The sequence below is a fragment of the Lactuca saligna genome, chromosome 5 (assembly GCF_052625555.1).
Source record: "Lactuca saligna cultivar CGN05327 chromosome 5, ASM5262555v1, whole genome shotgun sequence".
In the NCBI taxonomy this organism is placed as follows: domain Eukaryota; kingdom Viridiplantae; phylum Streptophyta; class Magnoliopsida; order Asterales; family Asteraceae; genus Lactuca; species Lactuca saligna.
Genome location: NC_136421.1, coordinates 169102449 through 169122524, shown reverse-complemented (window position 1 = coordinate 169122524; position 20076 = coordinate 169102449). Strand labels below are relative to the sequence as shown.

The following is a 20076-nucleotide window of genomic DNA, read 5'->3' as shown; positions in this document are numbered from 1 at the left end:
TGAAATCCGGATGTATTTTACGGATTTCGGATTCATTCCAGACTAGTTAGAATCAGTATATATGTAAGTTTTTTTTATGTGGAATACATATATAAGTAAATGTAATCTTATAATTGTTTTTAAACCACTAAACATCATAGAAAAACATATAAGACATATATACTGCAGTAAATTATAAGACCTATATAATTGCATAAATTATATCAATGTTAACATACAATCCGTAGTAAAGACATATAATTATAAACATACATATAAAAAGTGAATATCTGGAACGCTCTCAGAGGACATTTTTGAGTTACTGGGTTCGAATCGTCTCCGGAATATAGGTTCAAAATAGTCTCCAGAACAAGTAAAGTCAAATAAAGTAATTCCGAAACGTATTTATATGGGGACTACAAACCGGGTCGGATACACGAAAATGTTATCATTTACTGAACACGGGTCCAGAATACGTACGGATACTTCGAGAGACCCCATTCTAGAGGAATACCGAGAAAAGGGTTATTTTGCAAAACAATAAAAAAAGTCCGAATTGGTTCCAACCTAACAGTCAAAAGAGTCCGAACTGGTTCCAGAACAACCCATTCTAAAGAAAAGGGTTATTTTGCTAATTTTATTTAAATGTTTTTATTTATTTATTATTTTTTTAAATACACCAAAAGTGGTTAGTTTACTTAATTTCTCATATTCTAATTGTAGTTTTATTTTTTCGCCTAACTTTTTTTTTTTTTTTTTTTTTTTTCATTTTCATTAATACCACTTTATTTTAATATGTTTTACAACTTTGTCAAAAATCTTTTTGTTTTAATAATTTTAAAATTTATATTATTAAATAAGTTTAACAAAAAGTTCTTAAAAATAATTTAAATTAATTATGATATTAATAAAATAAATATATATTTTATTAAAAAAATAATTTTATTTGTAACACATTAAAATAAATATACACACTTGTTTATAAAAAAAATTATATTTATATTTTTAAAAAAATATAACACAAATTTAAAAAACAGTACACATTAATGCATTGGAATATTTTTCCCACAAATGATTAATGAATGCATTTCGTATATTGAAATGAACTTCGTTGAATATATATATATATATATATATATATATATATATATATATATATATATATATATATATATATATATATAAATAAAGTTAAATAAGTATTGGAAGGATAGTTGTACTACTAAATTTTAATGCTCAAACATACTATCATGTTCTAACTGATTTGGGAAGAAAAAATGGTGAAGAATTACAAGAATGGGGAGCCCCTCTTCGTTTGAAATCCTAAGATAAGTAACCATGTTCACTCTTCAACATTTGATACCTAATTATGTTGTTATTGCTAGATTGTTTGAAAGACACTAATAGGATGGGGAATGATGGATCATGGTAAGCCTTGGTGGCTAAGCACGATGATCATTATGAATAATTTTTGTCATGGTAAATCTTGATGGCTAAGGACCACGCTTACTAGGGTTTCGGTAAGCCTTGGTGGCTAAGAACCATTACCAAAATCCTTTACTTAGGGTCGCGAGGAGAAAAAAAGGACCAAAAGAAGGTTTTAGAAAAATAAACAATAGCTAAGTGATCATTCTAGTCCTGCATATGCACATTGGCAGTCCCAGACCGGTCTCAGGTTGGTTTCAAAACGGTCCGTTCTTTTTGGAATCGGTCTTATAATGGTCAAATCCTTTTTCAGTTTGATCTTTGTCTATCTAGTCTTTGTTGGTATAGGTCTTGGTCTTTTTCTGTCTGGTCTCACGATCTTTCCATACCCCTTCTTCGGTTTAGGTTTGATATTTTTTGGTTTTTTGGTTTCGATTTCGAGTTTTTCTATTAACAAATATGTGATTAAAACCAAAATGATAAATTAAGATTTAATAAAAATGAAACACTTTAGTTTAATAAAAGAAAAAAAACAAGTTATATAATATTTGATTAAAACTTATGTAGTTAACACAAAAATATGTGTCTAAACTTTGGCTACCAGTTTTTTTAGACCAATCTCGGACCGGTCTTGTAACATCCTAAAAGTTAAGACTAGATTCTTAAATTAATAAAGTAAATAAATGAAATATGCTTAGATTGAAATGGATTTGGGGATTTCATGCTTATATGTTAAATTGGAATGGATTAAATGACATAGATGATGTTTAGTGACAATGAATCCAATTGGAATACTCAAACACATCCATGATGGTATAAGCATGTATAATCTTAGATTGAAATGGATTTGGCGACAATATGATGAAGCTAATGGAATCCTTTGTAGTTGATCAATTTATAGGTAAATGAAGTTCATAAGTAAGAATGGATACCCTTACATTGATTGAGATTCAAAACATAAGGTGCTGCATGATTCCTAAATTCATTCCTATACAAGCCCCTTCCTAAATTCCAATCCTACATACCAACATATCAACCTTATCACCACAAGATATATTTACCAATCTCAATGGATTTAGCACAATATGAATCTTGATATCATATGCCTTTTGGAAAATTGCTTAATCATCGAATCATCCCCAAAATCATGAAAGCTACTATATCTAGGGATTGACCTGGACTTGTAATTTTTTTTTACCAACCTTACATGCATGTTCCCTATAAAAAATTATTGTGTTTTAGGCAAAAGAATTAGGTACCATTCTGGTACTGATTCTTTGTAAAAAAAAGGTACGATTTACATAGCCATGTCCATATCAATATATAAGTTCCGAACATCATATACTCCTCATAATAATAGTTTTATGCAAACTCTTGCAGTCGTTAGGTTCTTATTCTTGGAATCACTAAACTCATAGCAATAATATATATATATATATATATATATATATATATATATATATATATATATATATATATATATATATATATATATATATATATATATATATATATATATATATATATATATATATATATGTAATTTAGCAAGTGAACACGAGCTTCAAGCTATAAACATTACATGTAAAAAGATAGTAATTTATACAACATACACGAAGATAGAAAATTGAAATGTTTATAATACATATCAAGCTGGAGATTTCTTCCTAATTACATTATTGAGGTATTCTCCAAGAGCCCAAATTGGAAATAAGTTCCTATAAGATGAGTAACTTATCATACAATTTTTGTTAAACACCCCTATAATTTCCTGAAAAATAAAAAAATTATATTAAAATACAATAAACAAGAACTCCAATCATTGAATTTGGTTATGACATGCGTATGAAATTAATTACCTGCTGTAGAAAATCTCCATTGTCCATTTGGTGATCAATGAGTACTTTTGCAGCACGATGGAGTGGGTTTTGATTTCTTTTTTCCTAATCACCATATGGATAATGTAGAGTTAAATGCAAGAAATAGCAATATACTTTCAATTATATGTTTGTTATAACACTCTAGTTTCATTTTTTTTTTCCTATTTCAGCATTGTAATTTAAATCATCTACCCGATTATGACAATACCATCCAAATACAAAACAAATTTTACTTATTATTTACAAGATTTTCAAAGTATACTGTCCTAATAGTTTTTTTTTGAAGTACAATGCTTTTAACTTGATAGATTTCTCAAAGTAGAATATCTTACTAAGAAAAACTTTGAAAATATAATGTTGTAATAGAAAGAAATGTAAGTAACATGCTATAATAAACAAATAAATGATAGTACATTGCTATTTTCCACATTTATGATGCGTAATAACCTACTTGTTTGGCTTCTAAGAGAGCTAGCAAAGCCCATGAAGTGTTTGTGATGTGGGATTTGTTCCCAACGAGATTTGTGTATGTCTTTTGTTGGCAAGACGTGTAGCTTTCTCCCCAACCCCCAGAATGAAGTTGCTTGGAGAGTAAGAAAGCACAAGCCTTTCTAATGCTATGACTAGTTTCGTATGTCTTACCACCTGCAACCAATCCTTTTATACCAAACCATGTTCCATAAGTGTAGCAAATTGCCCATGATCCATACCTATATCTTATTCAACCCCATTAGAGAGAGAGAAAGAGAGAGATAGAGAGAGAGAGAGAGAAAGAGAGAGTGAGAACCATGAGCCATCGGGCAGTTGCGAGCTCTTAATGAATGTTATGGCTTTGTTAATGCACACTTCTATTTGATCCTTACGGTGACATGGATAGAGTTTTGTAAAGGATCGTAGGCCTTGCACCACAGCGGATGTACACTCCACATACCTAAATTACAAATATCTTTCAGATAAGGAACATTGAATACAGAGAACATCCAAGATTTATAAGGTAAAGTGTAGCAGGCAGGTGGGATTACTGGTAATCAATCATGATGTCTCCAAATGTTTCAGCTGGATTAATCACCTATGGTATACATATATGATCAGTCTTCAATATTCGAAGATTTATACACCCAAAAAGATTTGTGATTTTTACATATACTAACCTCTAACCATGCATAGGACCTCTTGAGCTCATACGAGGAAAATCCACCATTTCCATTCTGGAACAGGAAGATCATTGATTGAAAAGACATATATTGATAAGTGTAGTAGTTTTGATTTTACTGTGAATAATGGTTCCCTCTCAATTGTTGAAAAAGGTGTATTATCCTAAAACTTAGAATAAATCAAAATAATTTATAATTCTTTGATGGGGAAAATGACTTATAAGCCCAACAAAGTTTTCAAACCGTTCAAAAAACCCAATTATGTTTTGTCTGTTCAAGAAAACCCAACGAACTTAACATTTTGTCTAAAAAAGCCCAACTAACTTACACTTTCGTTCACTTCTCGTTTAGGGTCAACCGGCTAATGAAAGTCAACGAATGACATGTCTTATGCTGAGTAATTAAAATCGGAAAATGACTTGTAAGACCAACAAAGTTTCAAAACCATTCAAAAAAACTCAATCATGTTTTGTTTGTTGAAAAAAACCCAACAAACTTACGCTTTTGTTCAATTCTCATTAAAGGCAACCAGATTCATAAGGTATACAACTAGTTGGAAAATGACATGACATTATATTTAATGACATGGAATAAACAGATTAGAATTGCCCTTTATATATCAATTTAGGGCTTGGAGAAAAGAAAAATGAACGGCGTCTGTGTTCGATCTCTTGTAATAGCTACTTCTTATTCTTCCTCTCAATCGTTGATGTCCAACTAAAGATCTACAGATAAGATATTTGATGATGAAAACCCTTGCGGATGTGGATGCCCTTCTTGGATTTGGACATTTAGAACGGAGGATCATCCAAAGAAAAAAGTTCAGGGCTTGTTGGAACAAAGTTCAGGGCTTGTTCGAACAAATGTGTAAGTGTAATTGAAAGCTTTATCATGTCCATATTCTATCTATTTGTTTAGTTTCTTTCAAAAACAAAAAAACTTATTAAAATGGACATGATAAAGATTTCAATTACACTTACTCATCTGTTCGAACAAGCAATAAACATTATCTCTGGTTGATCCTCCATTCTAGATGTCCAAATCCGAGAAGGGTGTCTACATCCACAAGAGTTTTGATTCATCAAATATCTTCTTTGTAGATCTTGAGTTGGACATCAACAATTGAGAAGAAGAAGAAGTAGCTATTACAAGAGATCAAACACAAACATCGTTCGTTTTGCTCTTCTCCAAGCTCTAAATCGATATATAAAGGGCAGTTTTAATCTGTTTATTCCATGTCATTAAATATAATGCCCTGTCATTTGCCAACTAGTTGTATATCTGATGAATCTGGTTGCATCTAATGAGAATTGAACAAAATCGTAAGTTCGTTGGGTTTTTTCAACAAATAAAACATGATTGAGGTTTTTTGAACGGTTTTGAAACTTCGCTGGTCTTATAAGTCATTTTTCGATATTTAATTACCCGTCATAAGCCATGTCATTTGTTGACTTTCATTAGCCGGTTGACCCTAAATGAGAAGTGCAAGTTAGTTGGGTTTTTTAGACAAAATGTTAAGTTCGTTGAGTTTTCCTGAACAGAAAAAACATAATTGGGGTTTTTTGAACGGTTTGGAAACTTTGTTAGGCTTATAATTCATTTTCCTTTCTTTGATGACAGGTAGTTTTGAAATTCAAGTCATAGATGTAGGGTGGGACAAACAGGTGCTCGCTACCTCCAATTTCGGTATAGTCATATAGACGTATAGTTAACAAGAATATGCTTATAAATATTTTGGTATACAACTATACGATTAAAAAACAACATATCCATGGAAGAAAAATTGGAGTTAATTTATAATTTCGTTCCCTCACAAATTTATTGGCTTTCCTACATAAATTACCTGAAGAGTTAGTAGCAAATGAACAGCATCATATAAACATTCTGGTGCTATTGCTTCTCCAACTATGTCATATGGCATTTGTGATAGCATCACCACCGCCTGCCATTAATCATCATCGTCAATTTCATTACTTTCATCACCATCACCCAGATGCAATAATATAATGAAAGTTATAGTGTTTGTTTCCTATTTACTTAATGGACTTAATACATTAAGCCCTTCATCCGAACATATATATAAAAGTTTGTTTCCTATTCATTAGATACATTATTGAAAGTTGCATTCTATTGTTGGGATTTAACTCTACTTCTAGAAAACAACAAAAACATGGGGAAATCCATGTTGTGATAGTACTAGAAGGTTTGAATACGCCAAAATCAAGCAACATATATATACCTTTAAAGCTTCAGCAGTGCAATCTGATACAGGCCAACCATTATCTGGAGTAGAAAATGGCCATCCACCCAGTGATATGTGACGATACCATGACTGAATATTACCCGAACTATTTTTTCTAACCTTCACATAAACAACAATATAATGATCACCACCTATATATCTGTGTTCAAGTTTAAGATAAAAATTTTAGTGAGGTAATTAAGGTTGATATACTTGTGAGTTTTTAATGAAGTCATGTGCTTTCTGAAGCATGGAGCCATATTCATCTACGAGATTGGTTGCTAATATTGCTTGAGCCGCAAAAACAGCATCCCACAATTGTGATCCGTTGTATCCCTGAGATCTCATAAGTTTAAGGGTATACAAAGATGGTCTTTGAAGTTGATAAAAAAAATGGAGTGACTCAAAAATAACCTGCATCTTCATTCCATCTTCAGCTATCCAAAGGTAGTCTTTGATCCTACAGAGGTGCTGTTTATTTACAGGTGACTTTGGATCCTCCACCCAACAGCATAACATGTTGAGCACCTATTTTCTCGTTTTATATATATGAGTTATTTACTGGGTTCAAATTAATTCAAATAAACATCAAGAAAATTAACACAGATGAATTTGCCAATGCAATTATAGATTTAGTTATTGTATTTCAAATGATATTTTTCTCTAGATTTCTACAGAAAGCTTCTACACCATCAAAAGACTAGTCATAATTTAATAAATGATTTTCCCATGGAAAATGATATCCTCATTAATCAAACACATATACATAAGTACATGGGTAATCTAAATGTTTTTTGTGTCTGTAAATCACAATATACATACACTAACTGTTGAAGACCAAATTGTTGTGTCTGTCTTTGCAGAGAATCTGTATTTGCGAGTTTCGTTATTCTGTGAGAGGTTTTGTATTTTACTTTCGTGTATAGTTAAGTTTCGTATATTCTTGTAATCTTTAGTTACGAAGTAATTGAACCTCGCATATGTTTCTCCTTAGTAAACTTACACGTTGTAGCATGAACACGCATATATCATGCTGTAATCTCCAGGAATCTTTTTTTGTTAAAATTTGGTCACTTACTATGCTCCACGTGTCATCTCATAATAGGTTTATTTGTCGTATCTATCTTCCCATGTAAATATATATAGGGGTGTGACCTTAGCATTAATGTGTGTGCACAAAAACGTTATTACTTGCGTTAAAATCCTCTGTTCCCTACTCATATTCTTCTATGAATATTGGAGCTTGTTGAAGTAAAAGTAGTATTGAAAAGTTATTCATCATTCCGCAACATATTTTCCATATTATATTGATTGTTTTTGTGTTCCAACACGAACATCACGTTTTATCGGGATGAATGGTCAGAACGTTCAAATTGGACCAAAACTTGTGAAAGAGAGATGTAGGAAGCCCTTCAGTGAAGGTATCAAGCAACGTACTTAGTTTTCTAGTGTTGGACAAGGTTGGTTGGAAGATAAATGGTGTTGACATTATCACAAAAGACAAATGTAAAAGAATCTCTATTGAGATAACATCAAGTTGTTTATCTGTCATTATCCTTATATCATATTTATCAATTTTAAAATGTGGTGATGGCTATACTCAACATCCATTGGGTGATGCTAAATTATAGGAGTAGTCTCAAGGTGGAAGAAAGAAAGGACGAATTTTAGGATACAATCCTCAGATCACCACATAGTGGTGATGAGGACATCACTTAACGAGTGTGGCATAGTATGATGTTTACTTATTTAATAAATGCATTGTATTGCTATGGAGAAAAAGAAAGAAAGTATGTTGCTATTACAGATAAAATATAAATGTATTGTTTATCTTGGTAAAATTGTTGCTATTATGGAAAAAAAGTAAGGTACATTGCTAATATAGATAAAAATAAAGTACGTTGCATTCTCTTATGAATGAAAATATAGATATTTTGTTATTATGGATACAAAATTGTAAGTACATTCCCATAGTGGTGCAAGCTTCTGAATTATTGGAATACACTAACATAATCTACGGTCTTCTTCTCTAGATATGTACGTGAAATTTTCTGATAACCTTTATCTCTATATGCTTCTAATATATAATTCCTCTGTAGATGTTTCTATGAATGTTCTATAACTATCTTCCAACAACTTTTCAAGATATTTTGTACTGTTTTTATGGAATTTAGGCTAGGTAATTAACATTATAACATAGCTAGGTGGTCGAATGCTAATTGGACAAAATCAAGTGTACTTTCCATGAAAACCAATCACAATGTTTCAGAACATTTTTATAGGATGTTTATATACTCGGTCCATGTTTATGCATGAAGATTTCATGTATAACAGGATAAAGATCATTGAGGTATGTGTACCTTATTAACAGGTCCAATGCAAATATAATGCGTGTTCTCATCCTCATGATGGATATGTTGCATCACAGTGTTTAATGCTTTTTTTCTGAGCTTTGCGAAGGGCCATTGCATCAGAAGAGGTTCAACAATCTTGTTCAAACCACCCCATAAAAGGTCTTGTATTATGGGATGAGGGTAATACAAATCTTCCTGAAACAGCAAAACCGATAACCAGTAAATCTCTACTTTGTGACAACATCCATAAATCCGAACTATGTTTGACAAAGCAAAACTAAATTACCTTGGCACATTGATTTCTAGATAAGTCCCAATTAACTTGATAATAAAGTGTCTTGTACAATTCTCTTCTTAATGATAAAACAATCGAACTGATTGGCCCCACAAATCGTTTACCATATAAATATGACATTGGCAGATATACCATCCTTGTGTGGCACCACATTCTTCCTATATCATCAAATTGAAAAAATGCTACACTAATAACCACTCATAACTAAGCATGAGATGATAAAAAAGAATCAAAATTAGAAGAACCTGGGTGTAAAGGAAGAAAGTAAGGGAGAAGCCAGATTTCCGGTGGCAAAGGATTATTACCCCTCCATTCATATACTCCAAGCACCTAACGTATGCATATAGTTAAGTTGAGTACTGATCATAGCATGAAAATATGACAAAGAGTCTCAAACCCACAATGAGTCAAGAACATCAATACAAAAAGTCAAAAACAATTATATGTATATTTGTACAAAAGTAAACTATTGGTATTTAGGAATGAGAAGGTAGATAGGGTTAAGCCTTACAGAGAGCCACAATTTGCCCCATGAGGGTATGTGTGTGGCACTACCATGATCAAGAATCCAGATTCTTGCTTTAGTCATGGCTCCATTTTCACCACCATCCATGTTTTCTCCAAGCAATCTTAGGCTCACATAGTTCAAGACTGTAGAAAACATAGTGCTATGCCCTTCTATGTGTAGACCCCATCCCCCATCAACATTCTGCAAGAAATCATGGTTGGGTCAGTTTTCCCATTTTCAGTTTACCACTTCTATAAGTCCGAGCTAGGGATGTTAGAAAGTCCTGTGGACCCCGGATTACACGGGGGCGGGGGCGGAGCATGCAATCTCCATCCCGTTTGCCCCCGTGGACATTTCTAACCGAGTCTATCCAGTAACTTGACACGTCGATGACTCTTAACTATTTTAGTAGTTATGTTATCTACATGTATATGCCAATTTGTTGTTAATATAATGCTTCCTTAGAGGAAACAAGAAACACTAAGTATCAAAGTTGATAATTTAAAGTAACAATTAATAATGCAGGTAATAGTAAACTGGGAATGAGTACTTGCTATTAAATAAGATGTAATGGAAAGTCCTCAAATCGTCGATGGTTCGAGTCTGTGGTAGAAAACTGTGTAGATTTAGAAGCAGGATTATTGGGTTAAAAAAGATGTTATTTTTTTTGGAACACCCCATATAAAAGATTTTGCTTTCTTTTAGACAGAAGAAATACAAAGTTTTTTGTTTACCTGATGATTATAAAGATACCGACGGATTTCCTTTTGGTGTTCTATGGACAAAACCACGTCTTTCATCCCCATGACATGCAATCCAATGATCTGTGATACAACTTGAAGCTTGGTTAACATTCATTCTTACTATATATAAACTGAAATGTAAATGGTGCAGCGCAATTCAATATTTGTATTTGGTAAATTTGAATTCATATTTGCGTTTGATTATAAATCAATAGCCATTTGTATTCGATAAACTTGAATTCATATTTACCTGTGATTGTCATTACGCTATTTTGAACTTGAATATAGTGACAGACTCAATTCTGTTGATATACTAGTATACTACTAATTTTGTTAAGTTCAATCTATATTGGTACTACTAATTGTTATTTCAAATACAAAAAGATGTAACTATATATATATATATATATATATATATATATATATATATATATATATATATATATATATATATATATATATATATATATATATATTCATTTTCAGAGTTATTCTCACAAATGAGATGTCATGAGTTTAAGTCTAGCAGGAGAAATTGATGGTAATTAGGGATAGATTAGTTTGCCAGTTTATATATATATATATATATATATATATATATATATATATATATATATATATATATATATATATATATATATATATATATATATATATATATATATATATATCATGGTTGTAAATATCAGTCTAGGTTGCCGTTTAATTGGCAGCTAGGCGCTTGGCGGCCTCCACCGCCTACGAATAGGTGTTAGAGGGTTAGGCTAGGAAGCCTTGGTCAATATCGGTCAAAGCCGGCCCAATTCTAAACAAATCGGTCCAACTCCAACCTAATCGGTCCAACTGACTCTAAAGGACCCACCAACTCAAAGGAACCAACTTTCCTAAAACATAACTGCATTTGTTTTTCTATGTTGGATTCCCTTTTATAGAGTATGTTTTCTTTGATAGAATGTTTACAGCTTCGATGTGGGATGCTCAAACATTTACTCTTCCATATATGTTTTTTGCATCTCATTCTTCTGTAATTTGCTCGACTCCGACTCCTCCCCTGCTCGACTCTGACTCTGAACCTGCTGCCATTAGTCTTTTGCCACGACATCATCTTCTGAGACTGCCATCGTCGACTCCGATGGGTGGTTTAACTCATCTTTTCTTCTTTTCTTCTTCGCTTCTTAGTTCACGTAACATGTGGTTGATTCATCTTAATCTTCTTTGCTTCTTCTTCGCATCTGCTATCGTCGACTGCTAATCGATCAATTTTGTTTTCTTTTCTTCTTTATTTCTTCTTTTCTTCTTCACGTCTTATTTTCTTTTTTTTTTCTTCTTCGATTCTTCTTCGCATCTTTTGCCATCGTCGACTGCTAATCGTCCGATTTTGTTCTCAAATTTGGATTGATTCATCTTAATATGAGTTTTTGTTGTAAACGATGGGACATGATTGAAGTTTGAATTGGTTAATCTATTTTAGAAAATTGATTAGGTTATTGGAAACCAACAATATGATTGAAGTTTTAATGAAGAACATATGAAGATGATGATTATTCTTGAATCGATTTGTTTGATCTAAAAATCGATTTCAAAAAATTGTTTTTGCTGAAATGGTTTTCTTCTCAACATATGATGCAATGGTTCTTTCTCAAAGCATCTGTTTCTTGGTATAAGATCAATTAGGTTTCTTGGTTCTACACTTGATGTAAAATCAATTAGGTTGCTAGGTTTTACAATCTATTATTCTTATCTCCACTTTGTAAATTTATGGTCATTTCATTAAAAAGGGTTTATGTATATTGGAACATATGATGCAATGGCTTTCTTCTCGAAGCATCTGTTCAACATATGTGGACTATCAAATTGTCAATACAAAGCTAAAACCTAAATATACTTTGGGGAGTATCAATCTGATTATGAATCTAATCAGCATCTGTTTAAATTGTGGAGTACCAAATTTTAGTTAATAGGTTCTTTGTCAAGCACCAAAGCTAAATTGATTAGTATGTGGATGCCAGCTAGTTTATCTAGGCGTTTGAGTTCATGTTTTATGGTAATGATTTATATTGTTTTCTTCTACTTGTACACATATAGTGGGTTGTTCAAGGAGATGTTGATGTTGATGTTGATGTCAACATATATATATATATATATATATATATATATATATATATATATATATATATAGATAGAGAGAGAGAGAGAGAGAGAGAGAGAGTTAGGATCGGGTGAAGATTCAAAATTTGATGAGGACCGAGGACAAATCTTGACCGTTTATTTCACCAATCTAGTGGGTGTGAATGTGTGATTTAATCTTAAAAATGGTAAAAATCCTAAAAATCTCGGTGGCATTTTTGTAATTATATTATGTTTTTTCAAACGTTCGGCTAAAGGGCAAAACATAGAGGACCAAAACGTAAATTTGAAAAACTTGTTCTAACTCACACATCTGTAGACCTAGGCACGCTCCACGCGCACGCCCATCCTCCTTGTTGATACTTGTCCCGCCTTTATTGGCTAAGAGATTATTATTTTTCACCCGTTTAGTTTTTATGTCATAACTTTTTTTTATATTTGTTTGAAAAAAAATTATGAAAAAATGAAAGTTCTTAAAATTTAAATCTCTACAAAATAAGCAAAATAATAAAAATTTGAAAAAGCAAATATATATATATATATATATATATATATATATATATATATATATATATATATATATATATATATATATATATATATATATATATATATATATATAGGTTTTATGGAAAACAAAAAACCCTAAAAATCATAAAAATGCATAAAAAAATACTTAGAGATCACAAAACATTTTTTTTAATTTTTTTATTAAAATATCACAGGGTTTTAAATAAATTCCCTCATTATTTATTTTTTTTGAAAAAAAAAATTAATTTTTTTAAAGTTTGATTTTTTTAGCGAATTTATTAAAAAAGCTGTGATTTTTTTATAAAAAAAGTTTTGTAATCTATAAGTATTTTTTTATGCATTTTTATGATTTTTATGATTTTTTTTTGTTTTCCAAATAACTCATCCCTATATATATATATATATATATATATATATATATATATATATATATATATATATATATATATATATATATATATATATATATATATATATATATATATATATATATATAAGAAAAACCAAAGAAAATTTCTCTAAAAATCATGAAAATTTAAGAAATATCTCTACGCATTATACGACTTTCTAAAAAGAATTTAAAAAAAAAAAAAAAGTTTTTAGGTGTTTATAGTTTAATTTTAACAAATATTGTTTTAAAAATATAACAATTTTTTTTATCTAAATTAAAAAAAAATAAATGATAGAGTTCATGGGAAGACTATTTTAGTGAGTTTGTAAAAGAAAATTCTTAAAAATATATTGTTAAGTATACAAAGTACAAACATATTTTTTAAATAGTTTTAAATTTTTATAAAAAATAAGATGTGAAATTTTTTGTTTTCCGAATTAAAAATCTATTTAAAGATTTATCATATATTATATTAGGGAAATGACATAAATGCCCTACGGAGTTTTTAGGATTGGTCCATTTAGTCCCTACAATATTTATGTTGTTTTATGAGGGCATAGGGCGAACGGTGACCTTCTCTTTTAGTCACGTTCAACTTTAAGTTCAACTTTAACTACCGGTACAAGATGCCAACTCATTCAATAAATTGATTAAATTCAGTAAATTATATCTCTTTTCCATCTCTCTCTCTCTCTCTCTCATATAGTTACACCACAATCATTTTTCTTGATAAAAAAACTCCATCACCCTCCATTGAAAATTTATTCCCCTCAACGATATTTTTCTAGGAGTCCAAAGTTCATTGAAGTTGATCAGAATGCTGCTTCTTCCCCTTCCATTATGAAGTCTTCCATTGAGGATCCTCTTTCAGAGTGATGTTGAATAGGCTAATCGGAGATACTTATGCAACAAGTGTTGAAAGAGGATCCTCAACAAGTGTTGGTTAACATTCATTCTTACTATATATAAACTGAAATGTAAATGGTGCCTCGCAATTCAATATTTGTATTTGGTAAATTTGAATTCATATTTGCCTTGATTATAAATCAATAGCCATTTGTATTCGATAAATTTGAATTCAATTTGCCTGTGATTGTTATTACGCTATTTTGAACTTGAATATAGTGACATACTCAATTCTGTTGATATACTAGCATACTACTAATTTTGTTAAGTTCAATCTATACTGGTACTACTAATTGTTATTTCAAATACAAAAAGATGTAACCATATATATTCATTTGCAGAGTTATTCTCACAAATGAGATGTCATGAGTTTAAGTCTAGCAGGAGAAATTGATGGTATTTAGGGATAGATTAGTTTGTCGTTTCATATATATATATATATATATATATATATATATATATATCATGGTTGTAAATATCGGTCTAGGTTGCCGATTAATTGGCTGCTAGGCGCTTGGCGGCCTCCAACCGCCTACGAATAGGTGTTAGAGGGTTAGGCTAGGCAGCCTTGGTCAATATCGGTCAAAGCCGGCCCAATTCGGAACAAATCGGTCCAACTCCGACCTAATCGGTCCAACTGACTCTAAAGCACCCACCAACTCAATGGAACCAACTTGCCTAAAACATAATTGCATTTGTTTTTCTATGGAGGATTCCCTTTTATAGATTATGTTTTCGTTGATATAATGTTTACAGCTTCGATGTGGGATGCTCAAACTTTTACTCTTCCATATATGTTTTTTGCATCTCATTCTTCCGTAATTTTCTCGACTCCGACTCCTCCCCTCCTCGACTCCGACTCTGAACCTGCTGCCATTAGTCTTTTGCCACGACATCATTTTCTGAGACTACCATCGTCGACTCGAATGGGTGGTTTAACTCATCTTTTCTTCTTTTCTTCTTCGCTTCTTAGTTCACGTAACAGGTGGTTGATTCATCTTAATCTTCTTCGCTTCTTCTTCGCATCTTCTGCCATCGTCGACTGCTAATCGATCAATTTTGTTTTCTTTTCTTCTTTATTTCTTATTTTCTTCTTCACATCTTATTTTCTTTTTTTCTTCTTCGCTTCTTCTTCGCGTCTTCTGCCATCGTCGACTGCTAATCGTCCGATTTTGTTCTCAAATTTGGATTGATTCATCTTAATATGAGTTTTTGTTGTAAACGATGGGACATGATTGAAGTTTTAATTGGTTAATCGATTTTAGGAAACTGATTAGGTTGTTGGAAACCAACAATATGATTGAAGTTTTAATGAAGAACATATGAAGATGATGATTATTCTTGAATCGATTTGTTTGATCTAAAAATCGATTTCAAAAAATTGTTTTTGGTGAAATGGTTTTCTTCTCAACATATGATGCAATGGTTCTTTCTCAAAGCATCTGTTGCTTGGTATAAGATCAATTAGGTTTCTTGGTTCTACACTTGATGTAAAATCAATTAGGTTGCTAGGTTTTACAATCTATTATTCCTATCTCCACTTTGTAAATTTATGGTCATTTCATTAAAAAGGGTTTATGTATATTGGAACATATGATGCAATGGCTTTCTTCTCGAAGCATCTGTTCAACATTTGTGGACTATCAAATTGTCAATACAAAGCTAAAACCTAAATATACTTTGGGGAGTATCAATCTGATTATGAATCTAATCAGCATCTGTTTAAATTGTGGAGTACCAAATTTTAGTTAATAGGTTCTTTGTCAAGCACCAAAGCTAAATTGATTAATATGTGGATGCCAGCTAGTTTATCTAGGCGTTTGAGTTCATGTTTTATGGTAATGATTTATATTGTTTTCTTCTACTTGTACACATATAGTGGGTTGTTCAAGGAGATGCTGATATCAACGTGTGTGTGTATATATATATATATATATATATATATATATATATATATATATATAGAGAGAGAGAGAGAGAGAGAGAGGGAGAGAGTTAGGATCGGGTGAAGATTCAAAATTTGATGAGGACCGAGGACAAATCTTGACCGTTTATTTCACCAATCTAGTGGGTGTGAATGTGTGATTTAATCTTAAAAATGGTAAAAATCCTAAAAATCTCAGTGGAATTTTTGTAATTATATTATGTTTTTTCAAACGTTCGGCTAAAGGGCAAAATATAGAGGACCAAAACGTAAATTTGAAAAACTTGCCCTAACTCACACATCTGTAGACCTAGGCATGCTCCACGCGCACGCCCATCCTCCTTGTTGATACTTGTCCCGCCTTTATTGGCTAAGAGATTATTATTTTTCACCCGTTTAGTTTTTATGTCATAACTTTTTTTATTTTTATTTGAAAAAAATTATGAAAAAATGAAAGTTCTTAAAATTTAAATCTCTACAAAATAAGCAAAATAATAAAAATTTGAAAAAGCAAATATATATATATATATATATATATATATATATATATATATATATATATATATATATATATATATATATTGTATGAGATATTTTGTAAGCTTTTCGATGCTTGTTGCGGTTGCGGGTTGATTGGAGGCAGGTTTAGTGGGCTTTTGAGGCATTATTGGGCTTGTCGGAATCAAAGAGGAAGAATTGAGCTTTGAAAGTTATTAGCTTGGATTATTTGGGCTTGTGAAGATGGATCATAAATTTCTAATTTTGGGCTTGGAGCATAAATGATGATTGGTGGACTCAAATTACATGGACAAGTGGGGGGGGGGGGGGACCAAAGGAATCTTTAGTAATGGAAGGGTGGAGTGGTGGAATGAAGGACCAATAGCATTATAGCAACATTTGCGTGGGTGGAATTTTCATCGCGGGGGTACCCGCGCAACTACCCAGTTTGGGCATTTTGGTCATTTGGCACACCATAACCTTGGGGGATTAGATCTAGAGGCTGATTCACGATTTTCCACCATTGGAGACCTGCAAGAGGCGATTTTGGGAGCTAGAAACCATTTACTTTCATCTTTCCAAATCTTAGGTAGTTTCTTTATGCAATTAGATTATTGTTCTTGTTACTTTCTTGCCATGAGTGACTAATACTCTTATTTGGTTGACTTTGGCTGAAAACCAATGAATGTTTGTGGGGTTTGAAGGATTTATGTTGATTATCAATTTATTCCATGTTTATGATTCTAGTTTACAGTTCTTATGCTTATTTGATGCTTTGATCTTGAGCTTAGTATTTGATTGAGCAATGGTTGATTTGTTTGATTGATTTTGCATTGGATCATCGAATTTATCTAGAACAAAGGCTCTATGATGGTAGAAATCATCTCTAGCTTATGAATCATAGCTCCTTTATGGATGTGTAAGCATTTGACATCCTCTAGGAATTGAGGATTCCTTCATTCTTAAGGCTAATTGATTTCTTGGGATTAATTGCTTCAATTAACCCTTGATCTTAATTAAGAAGGTGTGTTGTGGGCTTCCCCAACATCCTTACTCCCTATGAGGAATCTTGGCATATCATGCTTCATGATTGCTATAACCAATTTGGGATGAAGGATAAGCTTTGTATTAGATCCTAATGATAAACACACAAATGTTCATTGTGTTGAATTGCCTTAGTTAACCAATTATTCTCAACCTTTGAGCATCTCATCAACTTTCTTAATTGCAAGGTTTTTAGTTATTCAAGTATTTTAGTTTTCAAGTAATCAAACACCCCCCCCCTTTTAGTTTAATTGTAGTTAGTTAGTTTAAATTTCATTAGTTCTATTAGATTGCATTGGTGATTGAATACAACCATTTCCTCGAGGATCAATACCCCCTTTTACCATTATATTACGTTTATTTAGCAATCAAAGGGTGTAATTTTCTTGGTGGACTTGACATCCCACCAAGTTTTGGCGCCGTTGCCGGGAAAATTGGTTATTGTTATTTGATTGTTTATGCCTAGTTCTACAAGAACCTGTGAACTACTCTACAATCCGGAAATTGAAAGAGAAGCAAAAAGGTTGACAAAGTTAGCCAAACAAGCAAAGCAACAACAACTAGTTCAAGCTTCTTCCTCTTCTCCACTAATCAACATAGAAGATCAAGTTCATACTTCAAGTGATACCGACACCGAACCGAGTTCTCCAATTGTTGGTCATTCCTTTGAAGACATTCCGTTTGAAAACCACATAGCCATGAATCACACTCCACCTCACAATCCCAACCCAAACCCAATCAATCAAGATGGAAATACCCCACCCCATCAACCAAGACAACAACCATAAGAACCTCTCATTGATATGCCACCTTGGAATCAAGACCCTCCTCAAAACCAACCTAATCATCAACCACCACAACCACAAAACCAACACTTCCACCAAAACAACCAACCTCAAAACAATGCTTTTCAAGTTCAACAACAAGTACATTATCCAAATCAACTCAATTACCAACCCCCTCCAATGTACCAAAACCAAATGTACCCACAACAACAATCCCCTACAACCAATATCCTAATTACCAAGCTTATCCACCACCAATCTACAATTCCCAACAATACCCTTACCCACCTTATCATCAACCACCCAATTACTTGCAACAATATCCCAATAACCCCAATCCACCCAATCCCCCTCAAGAGTCGACACTTAGACAAATGATGGAAACGGATGTTACTCACACACCTCTTGCTATTGTTTATCCCATAAACCTCAAAGGGATTGAATTGAAGTCAAGTTTCATCCATCAACTAACCAAATTCCATGGGTTGGATAGAGAAGATCCTCAAAAGCATTTGAAGTCCTTTCATATGATATGTGTTAGCATGTTGCCCGAGAATGTGACATTGGATGATTTTAAGCTAACCGCCTTCCCACTCACCTTAGAAGACAAAGCTAGAGAGTGGTTATTCAACTTACCACCAAGATCAATTCACACATGGGAAGAGTTACTCAAGGCTTTCAATAGCAAATTCTATCCCACCTCCCGCATTTCAAGTCAAAGAAGTGACATTTTGGGAGCGCTTCAACAATTTGTGTACAAGTTGTCCTCAACACAATATACCCGAACAACTACTTATTCAACAATTTTATGAGGGTATGAGTGAAAAAGATCGGAGGATGATTGATGCTTCAAGTGGTGGTGACATGTTCAACAAAACTCCTCACGAGATCCGATTACTTTTTGGTACCATTGCTCAAAATCAAAGGAATTTTGGGACTCGAAATGACATCAAGAAAAGTTCTCCACAAATGGTTGGTGAAGTTAGCAACACTCAACACTTGGAATCAAAGCTCTTGGATTTGACTAATGTGCTAAGTCAAATGGTGGTGGGAAGTGGTCAACAATTGATGGTGTGCGGCATTTGTGCAATGACGGGGCATTATACGGATAAGTGTCGATCACTTAGTAACGATCCGGAAGATGTGAATGCAATGAGAGGATATCAAGGTCAACCAAGACCCATGGGATTTCAAAACAATTTCAACCCAAATCGGAGGAATAACCCAAACAACCCATACCCACCAAAGCAAAATCCACCAAACATTTTGATGAGACCTCAACATCCACAA

The 20076-nt window shown here is 32.3% G+C and overlaps 1 protein-coding gene across 2 annotated transcripts in view; it reads right to left on the bottom strand.

Moving 5' to 3' along the window:
• Positions 1 to 2979: 2979 nt before the first annotated feature.
• LOC144997254 (cycloartenol Synthase-like) overlaps positions 2980 to 20076 on the bottom strand; it is a 32103-nt gene continuing 15006 nt past the window's right edge. For both annotated transcript variants that reach the window (XM_078957117.1, XM_078957118.1), the window contains 15 exons: positions 10572 to 10661; positions 9841 to 10038; positions 9575 to 9659; positions 9321 to 9487; positions 9041 to 9229; positions 7095 to 7208; positions 6894 to 7016; positions 6678 to 6800; positions 6282 to 6380; positions 4436 to 4492; positions 4307 to 4353; positions 4072 to 4215; positions 3736 to 3994; positions 3264 to 3347; positions 2980 to 3175 (listed from right to left, as the gene is read on the bottom strand). In XM_078957117.1, coding sequence (XP_078813243.1) covers positions 3053 to 3175; positions 3264 to 3347; positions 3736 to 3994; positions 4072 to 4215; positions 4307 to 4353; positions 4436 to 4492; positions 6282 to 6380; positions 6678 to 6800; positions 6894 to 7016; positions 7095 to 7208; positions 9041 to 9229; positions 9321 to 9487; positions 9575 to 9659; positions 9841 to 10038; positions 10572 to 10661 — 1902 coding nt within the window. In that variant the 3' untranslated portion in view covers positions 2980 to 3052. The remainder of the gene's footprint in view (positions 3176 to 3263; positions 3348 to 3735; positions 3995 to 4071; positions 4216 to 4306; positions 4354 to 4435; positions 4493 to 6281; positions 6381 to 6677; positions 6801 to 6893; positions 7017 to 7094; positions 7209 to 9040; positions 9230 to 9320; positions 9488 to 9574; positions 9660 to 9840; positions 10039 to 10571; positions 10662 to 20076) is intronic.